The following is a 16,105-nucleotide window of genomic DNA, read 5'->3' on the forward strand; positions in this document are numbered from 1 at the left end:
TCGCCTACAAAGTAAATTAATGTCTCAGTAGCGTAGCTCAACTGACCGCTGGTTCGTCAGTCTGCACGTCGCGACCGCCGACCTTCCACGTGATGATGGGCGGGGGCCTCGACCCCCGCACCTTGCAGGTCAGGTCCACGTGTTGGCCAGCGGGCACCCCGCGCCCCGAGGGACCAACGATGTCCACGGACTGGGGCTTCACTGTCACAAGGAGGATACATGGCGTTGTGAGTTAACATATATAAATACGTATAGAACCGCATAAAAGTTATGTTTGAAATACCTACAATGGCAGTACTCGTAAGTAGTAGTACATTTATATATTCTGGGAATATTGTAGTTTTGCACACTTATTTTGCAATTTAATTAGACCTTAAAATTTTCTAACAATGAAAGAGCTTTCATTCACTTTCTAAATAAATGATTAAGTTAGGAATTTTTTTTTACAATTTAATTTTTACGCCAATCAATTTACTTTACTCGTTTGGCTTCACACAAGTATAAATTACTATACATGTACAGTAAAGTACATGACTCACAGTACCTGTATGCACAGTACATCATTCAGAGTACAGATGCAGTCCAGTACACCACTTGCAGTACAGATGCAGCACAGTACAGATGCAGTACAGTACATCACTCAAAGTACAAATGCAGTACAGTACACCACTCACAGTACAGATGCAGTACAGTACTCACAGTACATATCAATGGTGACGGTGGCAGAGGTAACAGAGACGGGTGACGATGAAGCTCTACAAGAGACCATGGCGTGGTTGTGGGAGCGCGTCACAGGCGAGATGACGAGGCTGTTGCTGAGCAGGTTGGGGGCAACCTCCTGGTACACGTCATCCACCATCGCATCCCTCAACCACCACGACACTTTGGGACGAGGCTCGCCTGTCCATCACATTTGGGGGATTATTTAGTTGTTTTTGAGGTGGCAAGATGAATCTCATCTTCGGGTAGATATTATCTACCTCTTCGCATCACACCGTCGGGTTTATGTTATCTACCTCTTCGCATCTCACCTTCGGGTTTATGTTATCTACCTTGTTATCTACCTCTTCGCATCACACCTTCTGGTACAGGGTCCTCCAAAAAAACATCCCTGATTTCAATAGGCGTTTTCAAAAATTATACGACACATACAAAACAATTAATCTTATTTGTGAATAGCTTATTTGATGCCATTTTACATCGCTTAGTGCACTTTACTTGGTTTTGAAAATTATGTTCGATATATGATGTCCCCATTGTTAAGACATTCACGAAGTCTTTCCCTGAAGTTGCCCATAGTTCTTCGTGTAACTTCCCTTGTCACTTCCTGCCTAATGGCATGTTTTAGTTCTTGCAGATTTCTGGGACGACGTTTGTACACTTCAGCCTTTAGGTAGCCCCACAGAAAGAGTCACACTGCTCACACTGCTCGCCGGTCCATGAAAATGTTAAGAGAGTTGTTCGTTGGACGTCTTGCTTCTTTAAGAGGAGACATTTCCTTACCCCCACGGTCACCCGACCTAGCACCTTGTGATTTCTTTCTGTGGGGCTACCTAAAGGCTGAAGTGTACAAACATCGTCCCAGAAATCTACAAGAACTAAAACATGCCATTAGGCAGGAAGTGACAGCCATTCCTAGGGAAGTTACACGAAGAACTATGGGCAACTTCAGGGAAAGACTTCGTGAATGTCTTAACAATGGGCGACATCATTTATCGAACATAATTTCCAAAACCAAGTAAAGTGCACTAAGCGATGTAAAATGGCATCAAATAAGCTATTCACAAATAAAATTAATTGTTTTGTATGTGTCGTATAATTTTTGCAAAAGCCTATTGAAATCAGGGAGGTTTTTTTGGAGGACCCTGTAGATGTTATCTACCTCTTCGCATCACACCTTTGGGTTTATGTTATCTACCTTGTTATCTACCTCTTCGCATCACACCTTCGTGTTTATGTTATCTACCTCTTCACATCTCACCTTCTGGTATATGTTATCTACCTCTTCGCATCACAGCATGTCTTCAACAAAACAATGAAGCATGTGTTCAAAGTCTAATGTTATCATTGTTTTGTATTTAATGATCATAAAGGCATGAGTATTTCGGTCTCTGATGGTACGTATTAGTACTTTTCTGTGTTGCAGAGTAAAATGGATGCGATATTAAAATTATGGAACGTTATTTGCATATTAATATAAATATTTGATAACTTATGCTAAGCAATTACAACTCGAAATGAGATAACATTCGATTAAACCCAGTATTGAATCACCTTGTAACGTAATGGAAATGATTTAGTGTAGTATATAGTTATGTAATTGCGCCAGCGTTGAAGATTAGACCATGCAGTCGGTGTGGTGACGATTCTAGATATCGCAGAATTTACACAGCTATTTACGAGAGGAGAGTCTCGAACCTACAACTCATTGCTCCCATCTTGCTGTTCTTAACCACCCGACTACTCAGATTTAAACCTTAATTCTCACAAATAGCTTCAGGTTTCGATTCCTGCTTCATTTTTGGTGATCTTAAACATCCGTCGCAGAACAAAGGCCAAGTAATTTATTTTAATCCCAAGTTAAGGATTTCCGAGAAATTTAAAGGAAATTTGTAACGCAATTTTTTTAACATACCAAAAACCATTTAGAAAAAAGCATCATTGTCATTCTGAATTTACGACTGACATACGTCAACTTTACCTCGCAATTTAGGAGATTTTTGTCTGAAAGATTTATCAACTTTTTGGGATGACACGGAAAACCCCAAATCCCCCAAAATAAACAGAATGGCTGAACCAATTCTCTCAATAATGGAGCTCAAAGTTGGAAATCAATTGCAGGAAAAAGTTAACGCTTGCCGTGACTGCTCAGATAATTGCAGAGCAGAACATAAAAACTAATCGCGAACTAAAAACTAATCAAAAAAGTCAACAAGAACTTCATAACTAAACTTTCACGATCGGTCTTGGAATTGGAGCTTTTACGATGAAGGGATGACCGACAAAAAATTATATTAGCGAGAAAAAAGTTCAGTGCTGCATGCGTGATACCCGAGAGATACACGCGCCCGTATAACACATGATCTGCAAGCTATTTAAAACTAATAATTTTGCTCAAGTAATTTAAAACATAGTAATTTTTTGAGCAAAACTGCAGAATAGAAAAAATCAATTTAAATTTAAAACTGGATATTTATTTTGAGCAATACTGCAGAATAGAAAGAAATCAATTTTAAATTAGCACCGATTACTTGCTATCCATCTTTCCAAAAAGTTATTCATTAATAAAAAACAGCATGAAAGCTTAGATTTAAAAAAAATATTGAACCTTTTTTATCTAGTTGAAACTATGAAAATTTTGAGCTGACAGAAATTCAAAGCAAATACGATTATTTAAATATATATTTTATATAGTATTTACTTATTTATTTAAATATTTAGAGCGTATACGTTGTCGTCGATAACGAACGATGTTGTTCTCGCGACATATTCTTTCCATTAGCCGACACCGACCAGGCGTGTCGGCAAATGTTCAATTGATGGCATCGGAAACCGTTCAAGTTTCGTCAAACATTTAGAAATTAAATTGATTGCTGAGGGACTTTGGTGGCCAGAAAAGAATTGAATTCCAAGCGCCAGCTCCCCGTCGGTTGATGGTCATAGTGAATACTGACCGGCGAAAATAAAGGGAGGAATCAAACGGAAATGCAAATGAACATTTCATAATGAATATTGTTGATAGATATTTCAACGTGGATGGTAGTAGTGAATATTTCAACGTGGATGTTGTTAATGAATATTTTAACGTGGATGTTGGTAGTGAATATATCAACAGAATATTGCAAGTCAATATTTTAGCATTTCACGAGAGCGTAAGCCTATTTTATTTTCTGTAGCGAAGATTGATAAACTTGAATGCAAGGAGCTCTGAATTAAGCAAGCTCTGCTATTGAAGAAAAGCTCTGTTATTGCAGTCAAGCGATGTAATTGGAATGGAGCTGAAACATGAAAATGCAGCAGCAATCCACTTTAAATTATGACAACCAACGCCTGAAACTTCTTAGTATAACCACAAGCATTCGCCATTTTTTCCAGTTAAATTTAATCATAAATCACATGTAGCTAGATTATGGCGCTTTTTTTGCAAATTCTCATTTATGTCTCAACAATATATACACAATACGTCAACGTATCAACAACCCGTCAACATTATTCCAACAAAATATCAGAAACATTTCATACACACGCATTTGGCAAACGTATGCACGCATTTTCGTGCCAGCCACATGATAGGTTGACTGTTGTTGTAATTGCCCATCCTGGTAATGGCGACTATAGGGAAGGGAAGAACTAGCCTTCAATGGGACTCGAACCCGGGAGCTAAGTGCGAGAGACAGAGTCTCTCACCACTGCACCACCACAGCTCCTTGATAGGTTGACTCACCGCCCTTAGCGAGGCACGTAAGGTTCAGGGTGCCGCCCTCGGGTATGGGCGCCGTTTTGGGCGGCACGGGCTGCCCCAGGGCGTCCGAGATGACGACGCTCTCGACTGGCGTGATGGCCGTGAGCTCCGCGACCCGCGTTGTCGACTGCGCGTTCAGGAAGTCCACGCGGCAAGTGTAGCGGCCGGCGTCGCCCGCCTGCAGGCTGTAAACGAATCAAGAGAGAATATTAATATATATTGAAAGGTCTCATCAAAATCGAGGGGAAATATTTAAGAAATCTAGAGGACTGTAAATGGAATAGAAAGGGAATATTAAACACACTATAGAGTGATGTCGGACAACATTGAGTACGCGTTCCAGTGGTACACGCGGCAGGCTGAATGAGAAAGGAGATACCGAAATCTAAGGGGAGTATTAATTCATGATAAATCGAACAATATCGCGACTAGAAGAAATATACATAGAAAATATGCAAACAAATTTTTATCATTCATATTTAATTAATAAATGTACTTAATAAATAAACTGTTCATCTATCTTACAGCCAGATATTTATCGAATATACGTAAGAATTATATTTACGAATAACATCACATAATAATAATTTCATAAAATACTTCCAAACATTAGACCACATTCATCAACTTCAATTCAAATAAACACCATTTATTTCCATCTTAACCAAAATTATTGTCCCTTTTCAGAGTTTAAATATATCAGTGCTATTTTGGACTAATGCCTTCCGAACGCTTTTCCGGAAGTAACAAATATCAGAATATAAAGAACTAATGTTTAGCTTCAAATGCCGGGCATGGCTAACTCATTTAAACTGTCTCTGCCCTGCTAAAAAGTTCGCTTGTTTGCAAATCCTCTAAAGTTCAGAACTGGTAATTGTTCCGGTCATTAGATAGTAACCAACAGTTCTGGAGTATTAACGAAGCATACAAGTTACAGACCACTGTGTTTTCCGCCTAATTTCAGCTTCAATATTTTCGTAGTGTCCTCGGCAGGTCAAGAATTTAATAGAGCAGCATTGGTTTGACTGTTTCCATTGCAGAATAATGCCATATTACTTCAACGTAGAATTTTTAGTACATGTAATGCGTAAAGTTCTTTATGACTTGACGAATGTGTGCTGCGGTTATCATACTTCGTGTTGAAAATTACATTTGAAATTTAGTTTTAGGTTTACAAAACTTAAAGTCTGTTACGATTTAATCTTCTGTCAGATTGGAAGTTTGACCGGAAGCAATGTGTAAATGACTGAATTATTTCAGTTATTTGCATTGACGGATTACGATGAAATTCAGCTGAGAGGCTAGTTCAACAGCCAAAATATTTATTATGTATGGTATAGCGCTTTTGCGAGGTCTTATATATACTGACTGGAAAATTAATCAGAATATTTTTATCATTAATCATGAGTTTATAAGAAATATTAAAGTGTTTGGGTGCCAGGTTTAGTAGCTGAGATTCTTAGGAGCACATAAATAAGGATACTACATTGCAGGCTCCGGCAGGACGCAGTGCAGCCTGTGGACATCGCTGTCAGCCTGCTAATTGACAGGCAACTGACAGCAGGACGGAGGGAGCGCTTCCTGAACACAAGAGCAGCTTTGACGCATCAGCGGGAGGCAGACTGAGCTAATACCGGCTTGCCTCGAGGCAGGATAGACTGCCCGTCGTGCATGGAGGCATGAGAGTAAACATGTATTTTTTAAACTGTTCCATTTATTTAACTGACCGCATTTGTCATGCTAGCATTGTTTTAACCAAGCTACCAGCGTCAGGACAGATTTCCCGTCCTCCATGGAGGCATGACAGTAGCAAGATACGTAAAGGAGGAACTTTATGGTTATGTACAAGTGTTAAATCAAAGAAAATAATTGAACCTGTCAAGCAGAAATTTTTGTGATGATGGCCAATGTTGGAAAATTAAGGACTGAAAAATTGCATGAAAATTTTGGTATTGCGTGTTTTATCCTCGCAAATATAATAAAATGCACAAAAAAAGTTATTGCGTGGATTCTAAATATTGAGTTCCCGGCAAAAGAGAAATATTTCATCTCTCAGGAGAATAAGGATGATATTTTGATTGAATAATTTAATCACGATAAGTTTTCTGTTCCTTAAACCCAGACAGATATCACACTGGCCCATAAATTTAACTTCGCGTTTGGCATCAGCAAACTCTGAATTTCTCTAATTAAGTTCTCTTTCAACATCAATTTTTACAAAGACCTTTGAAATAAATTAATTTCCATCAGCGAAAAACAATAAGACTCGACCCTAGAATTTGTTATAAAAATGTCTAAATTGACACTGAATATTATTGTGCCATTATATCCGTAGAAAAAGTATTCATCTGAGTGGCATGTCCTGTTAGATTTCTTCAATGCAAAACAGAGGGAAGAACTTATAAAATCTTCCCCTTCACAATATCCAGGTTTTTACTACCACTGAAATGTCCGTATTGGAAACTCGACAGGAAAATTAGAATAAACTTATACGTGTTAATCAACAATGCTCTTTATTAGAAAAAATATGCTGAGTCACTCCAGGCAAGGAGACTTTTATAACAATAACGAGAACGCATTAGACTAATCCACACAGGAGGATTAAAAACTTGTTTCATGTTTTAATAAAGAATTGGGTCAGCTGAACAGTATCATACATAATTAAGTGCCAGACCATATTGCGAATTTTTCTTCTCCAATCTAATTTTCAAACTCAAACGATTAATAATTAGGTTGAGTGTTATGAATGCTATGAAGGCATGAATGTTAAATATAGTTAATAATTTCGCATTGTTTCTCAAGTTCCTCCTCGACATCGAATTTTGTCTCGCCTGATAACTCGGCTACCACAGATGATAAGAAGTATCGCTCTGTGTTTTTTTTGTGTAATTTCATCAAACATTAATCAGGCCCAGTAATTTTTTATGTGGCCTTTCCAAGATTAAAATCCATTTTAAAAATTCACAAACCAAGTCATGGCAATTCTTTTATAGATAACCATTTTGTTAAACAGAAATTAACTATAAAAAGCAGCGTCATAAAATCAATGCTATATGATGCTGCGTTTTTTGAACAAAACTTTTCAACTGAAAATCACAGCAATATGGTTTGTACTTTTTTCACATCTTATCGGATATTTCGAATGTCCCGAGCTGCTGGAGCATTTTTTTCAAGCATTATTGGCGCTCTTTGTCTTTATGCATATTGCAGCCTGCCGAGATTGATATTGCATTTTTGACATTACACAACCTATTTCGAAATTACATTACCTGAAATTTCTTTCGGCCACTCCTACTTAATACAGCACCACGACTGAACTTGACTATTTTTTACCCTAATTTAAGGGTAAATTAAGACAAGACTTACCCCTTTATTTTAAGCGTGTGAGGACGCGGTGGCCGCGGTGACGGTGTGAACTCGACGCGCCCTCTCAGGCCGCCGTCTTTGAGGTGATGTTTCTCCATAGGGAACATCGCTCGTCGCGTATCATAGCTACCGAGGACGGGAGGAACGATGAATAACATAACCTAAACAGAACATTATTTAATTTATTTATACAGAGCAAAAAATCCTATTGTTTTAGATTTAATTGTTGTATACTAATTATTTCCAGCGCTTGATTGCAATGACAGCTAATTCGACTGCATTTTTTTGACGTAAGATTGCTTTGTCTAAGTGACGAGACACGGCAGTCAAAAAATACTGAAAGAATATATATAATGAACAAAATATTTTTCGTGCTGCCATAGCAACACAACTTGGCTGAATGATTTATATGAACGCGCTAAGTTTCTGAAATTCTAGGCACGATTGATAATCAATCTAAAATATCTCTCCATGAGTCCTCAATGAACAAGTATTTGTCTATGCATTAGTATTTAGTAATAATCTAGTATTGAACACAAATATAAATTAATCTTTTGTATTGAGATTGCATGGAGTTTTGTAGGTCGGTCATTATTTCATTTCCCGCGGGGCTTGAGTTTTATCGTCAGTTCAGAGTTTCAATTGAGTTATTTTTTGAAGGTTTCATTAATACTTGGGGAGATTGTTGGATAATAAATTATACAAATTAATAGCTGTTCAAGTATTAATTTGTAATATAATGTGATAACTTTATATTATTTCTAAATTTTTTATCGTGTTACATCAATATAATACCGTACCATATGAAAAAATCAGTAAGCACGGTTGCTTTCTCCATTTCGAGTATTGATATCAAGCATATTCGGAAATTTAAATTTTTCTCTACTTTTCAAAGTTTAATTGAATGGCAACGAATCATTGCTAGCCCCCATGAAGTGAAGATTTTGATCCTTATCCCAGTATTTTAGCTTGATCTTTATATGCGCATTTTTATGTAAATAGATTGAATCATATTTCATGTAAAAAGAATCGTCATTCAAATGAAAATTTAAGTCATATTTTTATCGGTTGACGTTGGGCGCAACATTTGCTCACAATAATCTGAGATGAGTTTTTAGGCTCGCTAATCACTTGCAGAGCTCACGTGAACCAGTCCCAGGCCTCGAGATTATCAAGCTCGAGTTAAGAAAGAACACTTGCTCCAATTTTTCTTTGGCAAATCCTAATAGCCGTGGGAGCTCTAAAGGCGTAAATGGACCTCGTTAAACTCATGTTTCTGAACTTGAACGGCACCCCACACAACTTGGGATAAAATTTAATTTTACAGCAGAAGCACACGGTCAGACTGTGGAATGTGCCAAATTGTAAGAAATTTTCCGGTTAACAAATAAAGTAGAATATCTTGAGAAATTTTTTTGCTTGAGACTCGAAACCTTTGGTCCACGGGCCATATTGTGCGTTTGCGGTCATTATTTTTTTAACTTTGAAAATGCCACTTTATTGTCACGGAAAAAAATTCTGTTTAATTTTAGGTCTTTAAATTTATGACATAATTTGTGATTTGGTATACTATTTTTCGGGAGAAATGATTCGCACTTTACATGTATTACCTTATCAACTTTCAATCACACATCTCTTCCCATGTGTTTAACAAAAAGCACGTGTACCGATCCGTCGTTATAATCCTTACTAAACAATATTATTATAATTAATTATAATATACGATATTATTCCCACTGAATATTCAATTCCCTTAAAAATAACCCGTAGATATGAGCCACCCTCCATGACCCAATTAACACGTGCCCAGCCTATTAACTCGGTGTGAAATGCAGACGAGCTTCACGGCTCAGCCCTGCACCAGCGGGCCAGTCCCAAGCTAGCTGCTTATAATCAACGCGCTTGGCGGCAATTAAGGAAGCCTGTAGAGCTGGGAACGACTGCATTCCAATTACCATACGAGGAAATGGCTAGTAAAAACTCCAGGCAATATTTGTACAGGTAATCAAATGCCGGGATTAATAATAAAGGATTCATTTTAAGAGAAAAATTAAGTTAGCATTGCTGTGTTTTAGTTCAATGGAGAAGTTGTACTTATCTGTCTCTTACCTGTATATGGGCACTTCGTTGTTATCCTTGTACCAGAGGATGAGGTTGACTTTGTCCTTGGCATCGTTGGGGAAGACTCCACAAGGCACGTCCACGTCCCCACCCACAACTCCCTCCACCCTCACCATGGGTCCTGCTGTGAGGAAGAGAAAGGATATTAAACCTCCTACAGGATCACCAGAGTTCAGGTCCTGGACACAAGGCGGGCGCTGGGCGGTCTGTGTAGGAGGAAATTATGTGAATATCCGGCGTCTTGGGGTAGAGGAAAACAGGCGTGATTTGTTGTATGACATTAATATTCCATTTTATCTTCAGGTTAGTGGCGAGCAGAGCAGATTGGTTTAATAAGATTATACTTACTTTTATCTGCATGTTAGTGGTGAGCTAAGCAGTGCTTAGAAGTTGAACTAGACCCAGTTTACTCGAGCGGATTAAATTACCGTATATAGGGTAAATTAAATTAATTACTTGAGTTTGAAGAAAATTTGAAACTTCTATGAGTATTTCAACTCGAAAATCAATTATCCTTGAAACTTTGCTTTTTTTACTATCGTTCACGTCAAAGAACATAAAACCTCCTACCATGTTTTACAACAGAAATTAGAATCAGATCTTTTATATAATTAGATTTTGTGATGAAACTAGTCGTGTTTTCATGCAGCGTCCTACAGAGCACAAGCTCCCTTCAATTAAAAGACACTGCTATTAAGTTTATATAAAAGATGCTGGAACGCCTGTGCTCTCACTACAGCACGAATTTAAACAAAATATCGACGAGAAAGTTCTAAAAGTCCTGTCATGTTAGGCGAATAAAAGTGCAATTACCGTGAGCGCAACTTGCTCTGGTAAATCCATGAGCGCTGAAAGCATTTTGCCGGACGACTAATGGTCGCTCAGGCTCAGGCAGTCAGTGGTCCGCTTTGTTTCAGCTTTAGCTAAAGGCTGAAAAGAAGCGTAAGCCCAAAGACTACTTGTCACTATGTCGTCGTATCGACTAGCGTATTTCTTGCGTTGCCTCCCTCACGTTTGCAGACGCACCAAAAGATAAAAGCACCAAAAGATTGACATTAGCAGCTTAAAGAAACTAATTTCGGAGAAATAATAATTTTTACGGTTTTATGTTGCTCAAACAATGAAAATAAATTGAGTTGCACTGTGAATTTATTTAAACTCTTTGACCTAATGTTGATAAACTTGAATTGAATTACATATAAATATTATCCCAGAATCATATTTGTGTCATCAATTTTGTCTTTTTGGAAATTGATATATGATTACGAAGATGAATATCAATAGAGAGAAAAATTTTGCCACCATATTCAGGAAATTTTTTTGAAAAATTCTAACTGGAAATGCAAAGCTTTTGTCGGATACGTATTTTGATAAACGATGGCATCAATTTAAAGAGCTTACGCAACATTCATCACCTCATCGTACGGTACAAACAACAGAGCAGACAAAGACATTTTTAGCACAGGCTTACGTTTTTAGCAACGGCCAATAGAGTCGAGAGTTTGCAGAAGTTTATGGCGCCATAAGTGAGCGCAACTTCTTTGTTTGCGTTGAGGAAAGACAGCAGCCGCTGTTGTACGAGCAATTATTGCAATGCACGGCCATTTGTTGATCGTATCCTGCAGGCACGCAGACACGGCATGGCTCTAGCCATGTTCAAACGAAAATAAAACTTTAGGTTCAAGCGAATACCATGTCATAACATAACTAACGCTATGTTTATTGTTTGAATAAAACTTAGAGCAATGTTTCGGAAATTTTGTACAAATAATTACTTCCGGTAAGACATATTTCGAATAAAAATTTAAGCTCCTCTTCAATTTTAATCATGAAGAGTGAATTATTTAAAATTGTACAATATGTTCGATGAGCTCAATATCATTGAACAAATTTGCCTGCATTGTGCTCTACAAATCTTTTCTGATATCCTTTAGAAACATTTTTTTCTGACGTGACTCCAGCTGACGGGATTCCAGGAGTTTCCCAACCGTCTGTCGGGTCTTGTCACGGTGAAAAATTATGGTTGTATTTAAGGTGGCCACTGCATGGCTCATTGTCGGCCGACTAAGATACGGAGATTATTCATAGCTGGCTTCAGTCCACAGGGACATGGAGAAATAGATCCGATTATTGATGTAGCTGAGCATCTGAAGGGCTTAAGGGATCCTATATCCACGTTCAAAAAGCAACTCAAGAGTATCGGGACCTCGCTTTTAGTGCCATCAAGTGCTTACGAACGCAAATGCGGAAATAAATTCAAATGGCAGCTTAGGGCAGGGGGATAAGGGCTTAAGGATTTACGTAAACACGTTGCAGATCTCGCTAACTGGCTTTACGGGCTCGTTGTCGAGCCTTCTCTGAGGGAGAACTCGGCAGATTCTTACTGCCTAGATATTCATTTTTTTAGTAAATTAAGTCTGAGGTCTCCCCATATAAAAAATTCTCCTATGTTGCAAGTTTAGTTTGATTAGCCCTTAGGTTGATCAAGAACATATTTGTCTCGTCAGAAAGAAATTCTGATGGGATCACGAGCTGCTATTGGCTAATGGCTCCGTCTAAACCCGTTCTTCGTAAGGAGAGCTGGGTGAGCATTCGTTGTTGTTTCGCCCATGAGGATTAAAAGCCTGATATTAATAGTTTTCATACAACTGACCATGGTCATTCTTTTATAGAGTGCATCATGCATCCTTAACATTGGTATTGTGGAACCAATTAAAATATCTGCCGCCAAGTTTTGGCTGAACTCTCCTGCTGATGTTTTTGAACGAGAAAAAATTATCGTGTTGGCATTGCTCACCATGTTCATCAATGAGGTTGGCGGAAGTGATGTTCAGATGCCGAGGGAGATAAGTTTCAAAGTCATTTCGCAGTCTCTGCTTTATAAATATTGAATTTGATTAGCCGCAGATTGCGATATTTTCAGCTGTGGTGTGTCCGGATAACTGTTCTGAATATTTGAATCCAGAATATTTGATATATTTTGAATATTTGATTGCAACGTAATCGTTAATCCAAATTACTGTTGAAATTCCCAATCTTCCGGCACAGCAATAATGCAAAACAAATTTAAAATTCTATCTTTGATCATTGCGTCACGAATTTTAAACAATTTTTGTTTCGGGTAAAATACCCGAATCGCTTATATAATTAAATTACACAAAATTTTGCCACTTCTAATAGACTATGATGCGGCGGCGAAAGAATATTTTTAATTTCGATTAATGATCGACTTGAAAAATTAAATTTCTGGAGCCAGTAACGAATTCTTTGAGATTCTCTGGATTTTTCCTTTAGAAATAATTTACTCTGCCTCTTTTAACCCACTCGAAAAAATGACATATATAAAAAAATTATTTCACTCGAAATTTTTCTGACATAAATTTACAAACAGTGTAAAATTATTTGATTGTAATAAGCTACAATAAAAAATTACACAATGAAAATGAAACACAGAGAAAGCCTCCTTCCGCTAAAAGATGGTCACAAACTAACATGAAATTACTCCTGCTGGTGCGGCATTCAAAGTTGATGCGGTGCAAAGTCTCATGCTTTCTTATCGGAATATGAAAGCGTGATACGAGAGGAAAGAGCAACAGAAAGCATATTTTCAATGTCTGCTCATGTTTTCATATATAAAAATATAAACACAAATTTGGGGTTTGTTCCCACCAAAAAGTAACCAACACCTTCTAATTGATTAACCGTAGAATTGATTGTTTTAAGCTCATTTGGCATCAACGACTCTCTGCTTACGTAGGGCCTTTTTTCACTAGGAACTTCTTGTCAATAGGAATATTTTGTCAGCTTTTAATTAACATGCTATCATCATTTTTCATAATGAGAAATGCTGAATAACTATGATGAGAAATAATTAATATAATTATAATGAACTAAGTATAACAAAAATAATAAACATATAATAATTTAATAATGAGATATGATGAATTGCTATCATAACGAGTTCCCAAAGAATAATTATGATGAATATTGTTATTAGAATAACTGAATATAAGTTTTCAAGAAATTCCCCAAAAGAAGCTAGTAAAGAAGAGCGCCTACCTTCTGCCTCGCTGCCCTGCAGAGCTTCTTGGGCGCGAGCGACGTACAGGAGCAGCAGCAGCGCTCCAGCCAACGTGAGAGGTCCTCGCTCCATGACGTCATTGGGACACATACACGGTGTCTTGATAACGATTAAAAGTTTAACCTCAACATCCACATTTTTGTGGCACATACATGGTGTCTTGATAACGATTAAGAGTTTAACAAGCACATACACAGTGTCTTGATAACGATTAAAAGTTTAACAATCACATACACGGTGTCTTGTTACGAATAAAAGTTGAACAAGCACATACACGGTGTCTTGTTAACGATCAAAAGTTCAACAAGCACATACACGGTTCTTGAAAACGATTAAAAGTGTAATGTCTACAGCTACATTTTTGTGGCACATACACTGTGTCTTGATAAAGATTAAAAGTTTAACCTCCACATCAACATTTTTGTTGCACATACAAAGGGTCTTGTTAACGATCAGAAGTTAACATCTACATTAACTAAAATATTTGAGTACAGTAATCACAAACATCGTTGAATTTACTTATCATTTCGTATCCGTCACCGAAATAAGATTATTACTTTATTTCCTCTTCCATAATTCAGGATATAAGATTTAAAATATAGAGCAAAGTATTCACTTCAATTATTTTCAATTTAAATATCCAGGCATCACGTATGTTTGTTCACCTTTTGTTTATTTCGTGTTTTCACCATTGAGTGTAGCTCTACCATTCGTGTCGTTTACAACAAAATCTCCACAGCAACCGGAAAAATAACTTAACAGTTGCTTGTATTGAAATCATATTCAATTTCACTCCTATGTCCATCAGCAGTTCAATGTTTAATTGATGGCGTACTCATTCAAAACTCTGATGATAACTAGAAACTAGTCGCTCAATCGCTGCATTTATAGGGCACAACAGTAACACTTAACTCTATAGTGAGTTGCAGGTGTAACACTACCGCGCAGAACACAACACTTCCTCTATGATAAGTTGCAGGCATAAGACTTTAAGTTGTATGTAGAGTACAACACTTTTCTCTATATTAAGTTGCACGTGGAAGACTTGACCGAACATGGAACTATCAAACGTAACTACGCCAGCACATCGAGAGACACTCCTTTAACAACTACGGGGATTGACCCTGAAAAATTTTAAAATAATCATTATTTTGTTAGTTTTTACTAATTCACATATTTTAATCTGCTAATGATCCTCATAATAACATTTAAATGAAATAAAAACGGTGAACTTTAAAAATTATGTTTGTTATGTGTGGATTATTTAGTAAAGACAATAAAAAAGATTGATAGAATTAACGGTTGAGAATATCTGCAGATATTTGTACTTAAAATGAAATAATTTCGTCCACTGGATGCAAAACGTATTTATATATTTAAATTTTTAATCTTTCACACCTTCGTCTTCAATAATTTCTATTTGAAAACTTGAAATATCACCTATGGAATAAACGCAAGACATAATGTTAACACAATTATCTTCCAATAACCACTTGCTGCTTGAGCTTCTTTTCACGATACTAATTCACAAACTGGACTGCGTTGTAAATGCGGTGTAATTATTTAGAGCTCATGAACATAATTATGTAGCCTTCTTACGGAAGGCTACAATAATAAATAATTTGTATGGTTCTAAATAATTTTAAATAAGTCCTAAATAATTTGTATTGTTCACTTTACACTTAACTCCACCCGCGAAATATTGAATATAATTTAAGGCTGAGCTGACGTTAAAGAGGCAAGCTGCAATGCAGCTTGGTTCCCGTCACGGTGAGATAATTTATTTTTTCTCTTTAATTTTATAAATCTTGATCCATTTCAGCTCTGGTCGTCGTCGGAGGGCACTAATCTGCACAGGAGAAAACATTCATTGTAATAATTACATTTTAATGGGGTAGAATTTAAATTTAAATGTATTCTGTGGTTCAATTTGTTTGGAAATTGTGGTTTTAAAGCCGAATATGAGCATAACTTTTACAATAAGTTGCATTTGGAACAAACATTTAATTACATGCATTACAGTAGAATTGTAGTTATTAATCTCCTATCACATATGAAAGGCTAATCAACCGATT

The 16,105-nt window shown here is 37.0% G+C and overlaps 1 protein-coding gene across 1 annotated transcript in view; it reads right to left on the reverse strand.

The window, feature by feature from the left end:
• LOC108675114 overlaps positions 1–15,156 on the reverse strand; it is a 36,788-nt gene extending 21,632 nt beyond the window's left edge. The window contains exons 1-6 of the mRNA XM_047884093.1: positions 14,009–15,156; positions 9,938–10,073; positions 7,829–7,954; positions 4,445–4,647; positions 700–900; positions 47–201 (exon numbers count right to left, since the gene is read on the reverse strand). Of these exons, the coding sequence (XP_047740049.1) occupies positions 47–201; positions 700–900; positions 4,445–4,647; positions 7,829–7,954; positions 9,938–10,073; positions 14,009–14,180 (993 nt within the window). The 5' untranslated portion in view covers positions 14,181–15,156. The remainder of the gene's footprint in view (positions 1–46; positions 202–699; positions 901–4,444; positions 4,648–7,828; positions 7,955–9,937; positions 10,074–14,008) is intronic.
• Between the last annotated feature and the right edge of the window lie 949 nt (positions 15,157–16,105).

The sequence above is a fragment of the Hyalella azteca genome, unplaced genomic scaffold, assembly GCF_000764305.2.
Source record: "Hyalella azteca isolate HAZT.00-mixed unplaced genomic scaffold, Hazt_2.0.2 contig14620, whole genome shotgun sequence".
NCBI lineage: Eukaryota > Metazoa > Arthropoda > Malacostraca > Amphipoda > Hyalellidae > Hyalella > Hyalella azteca.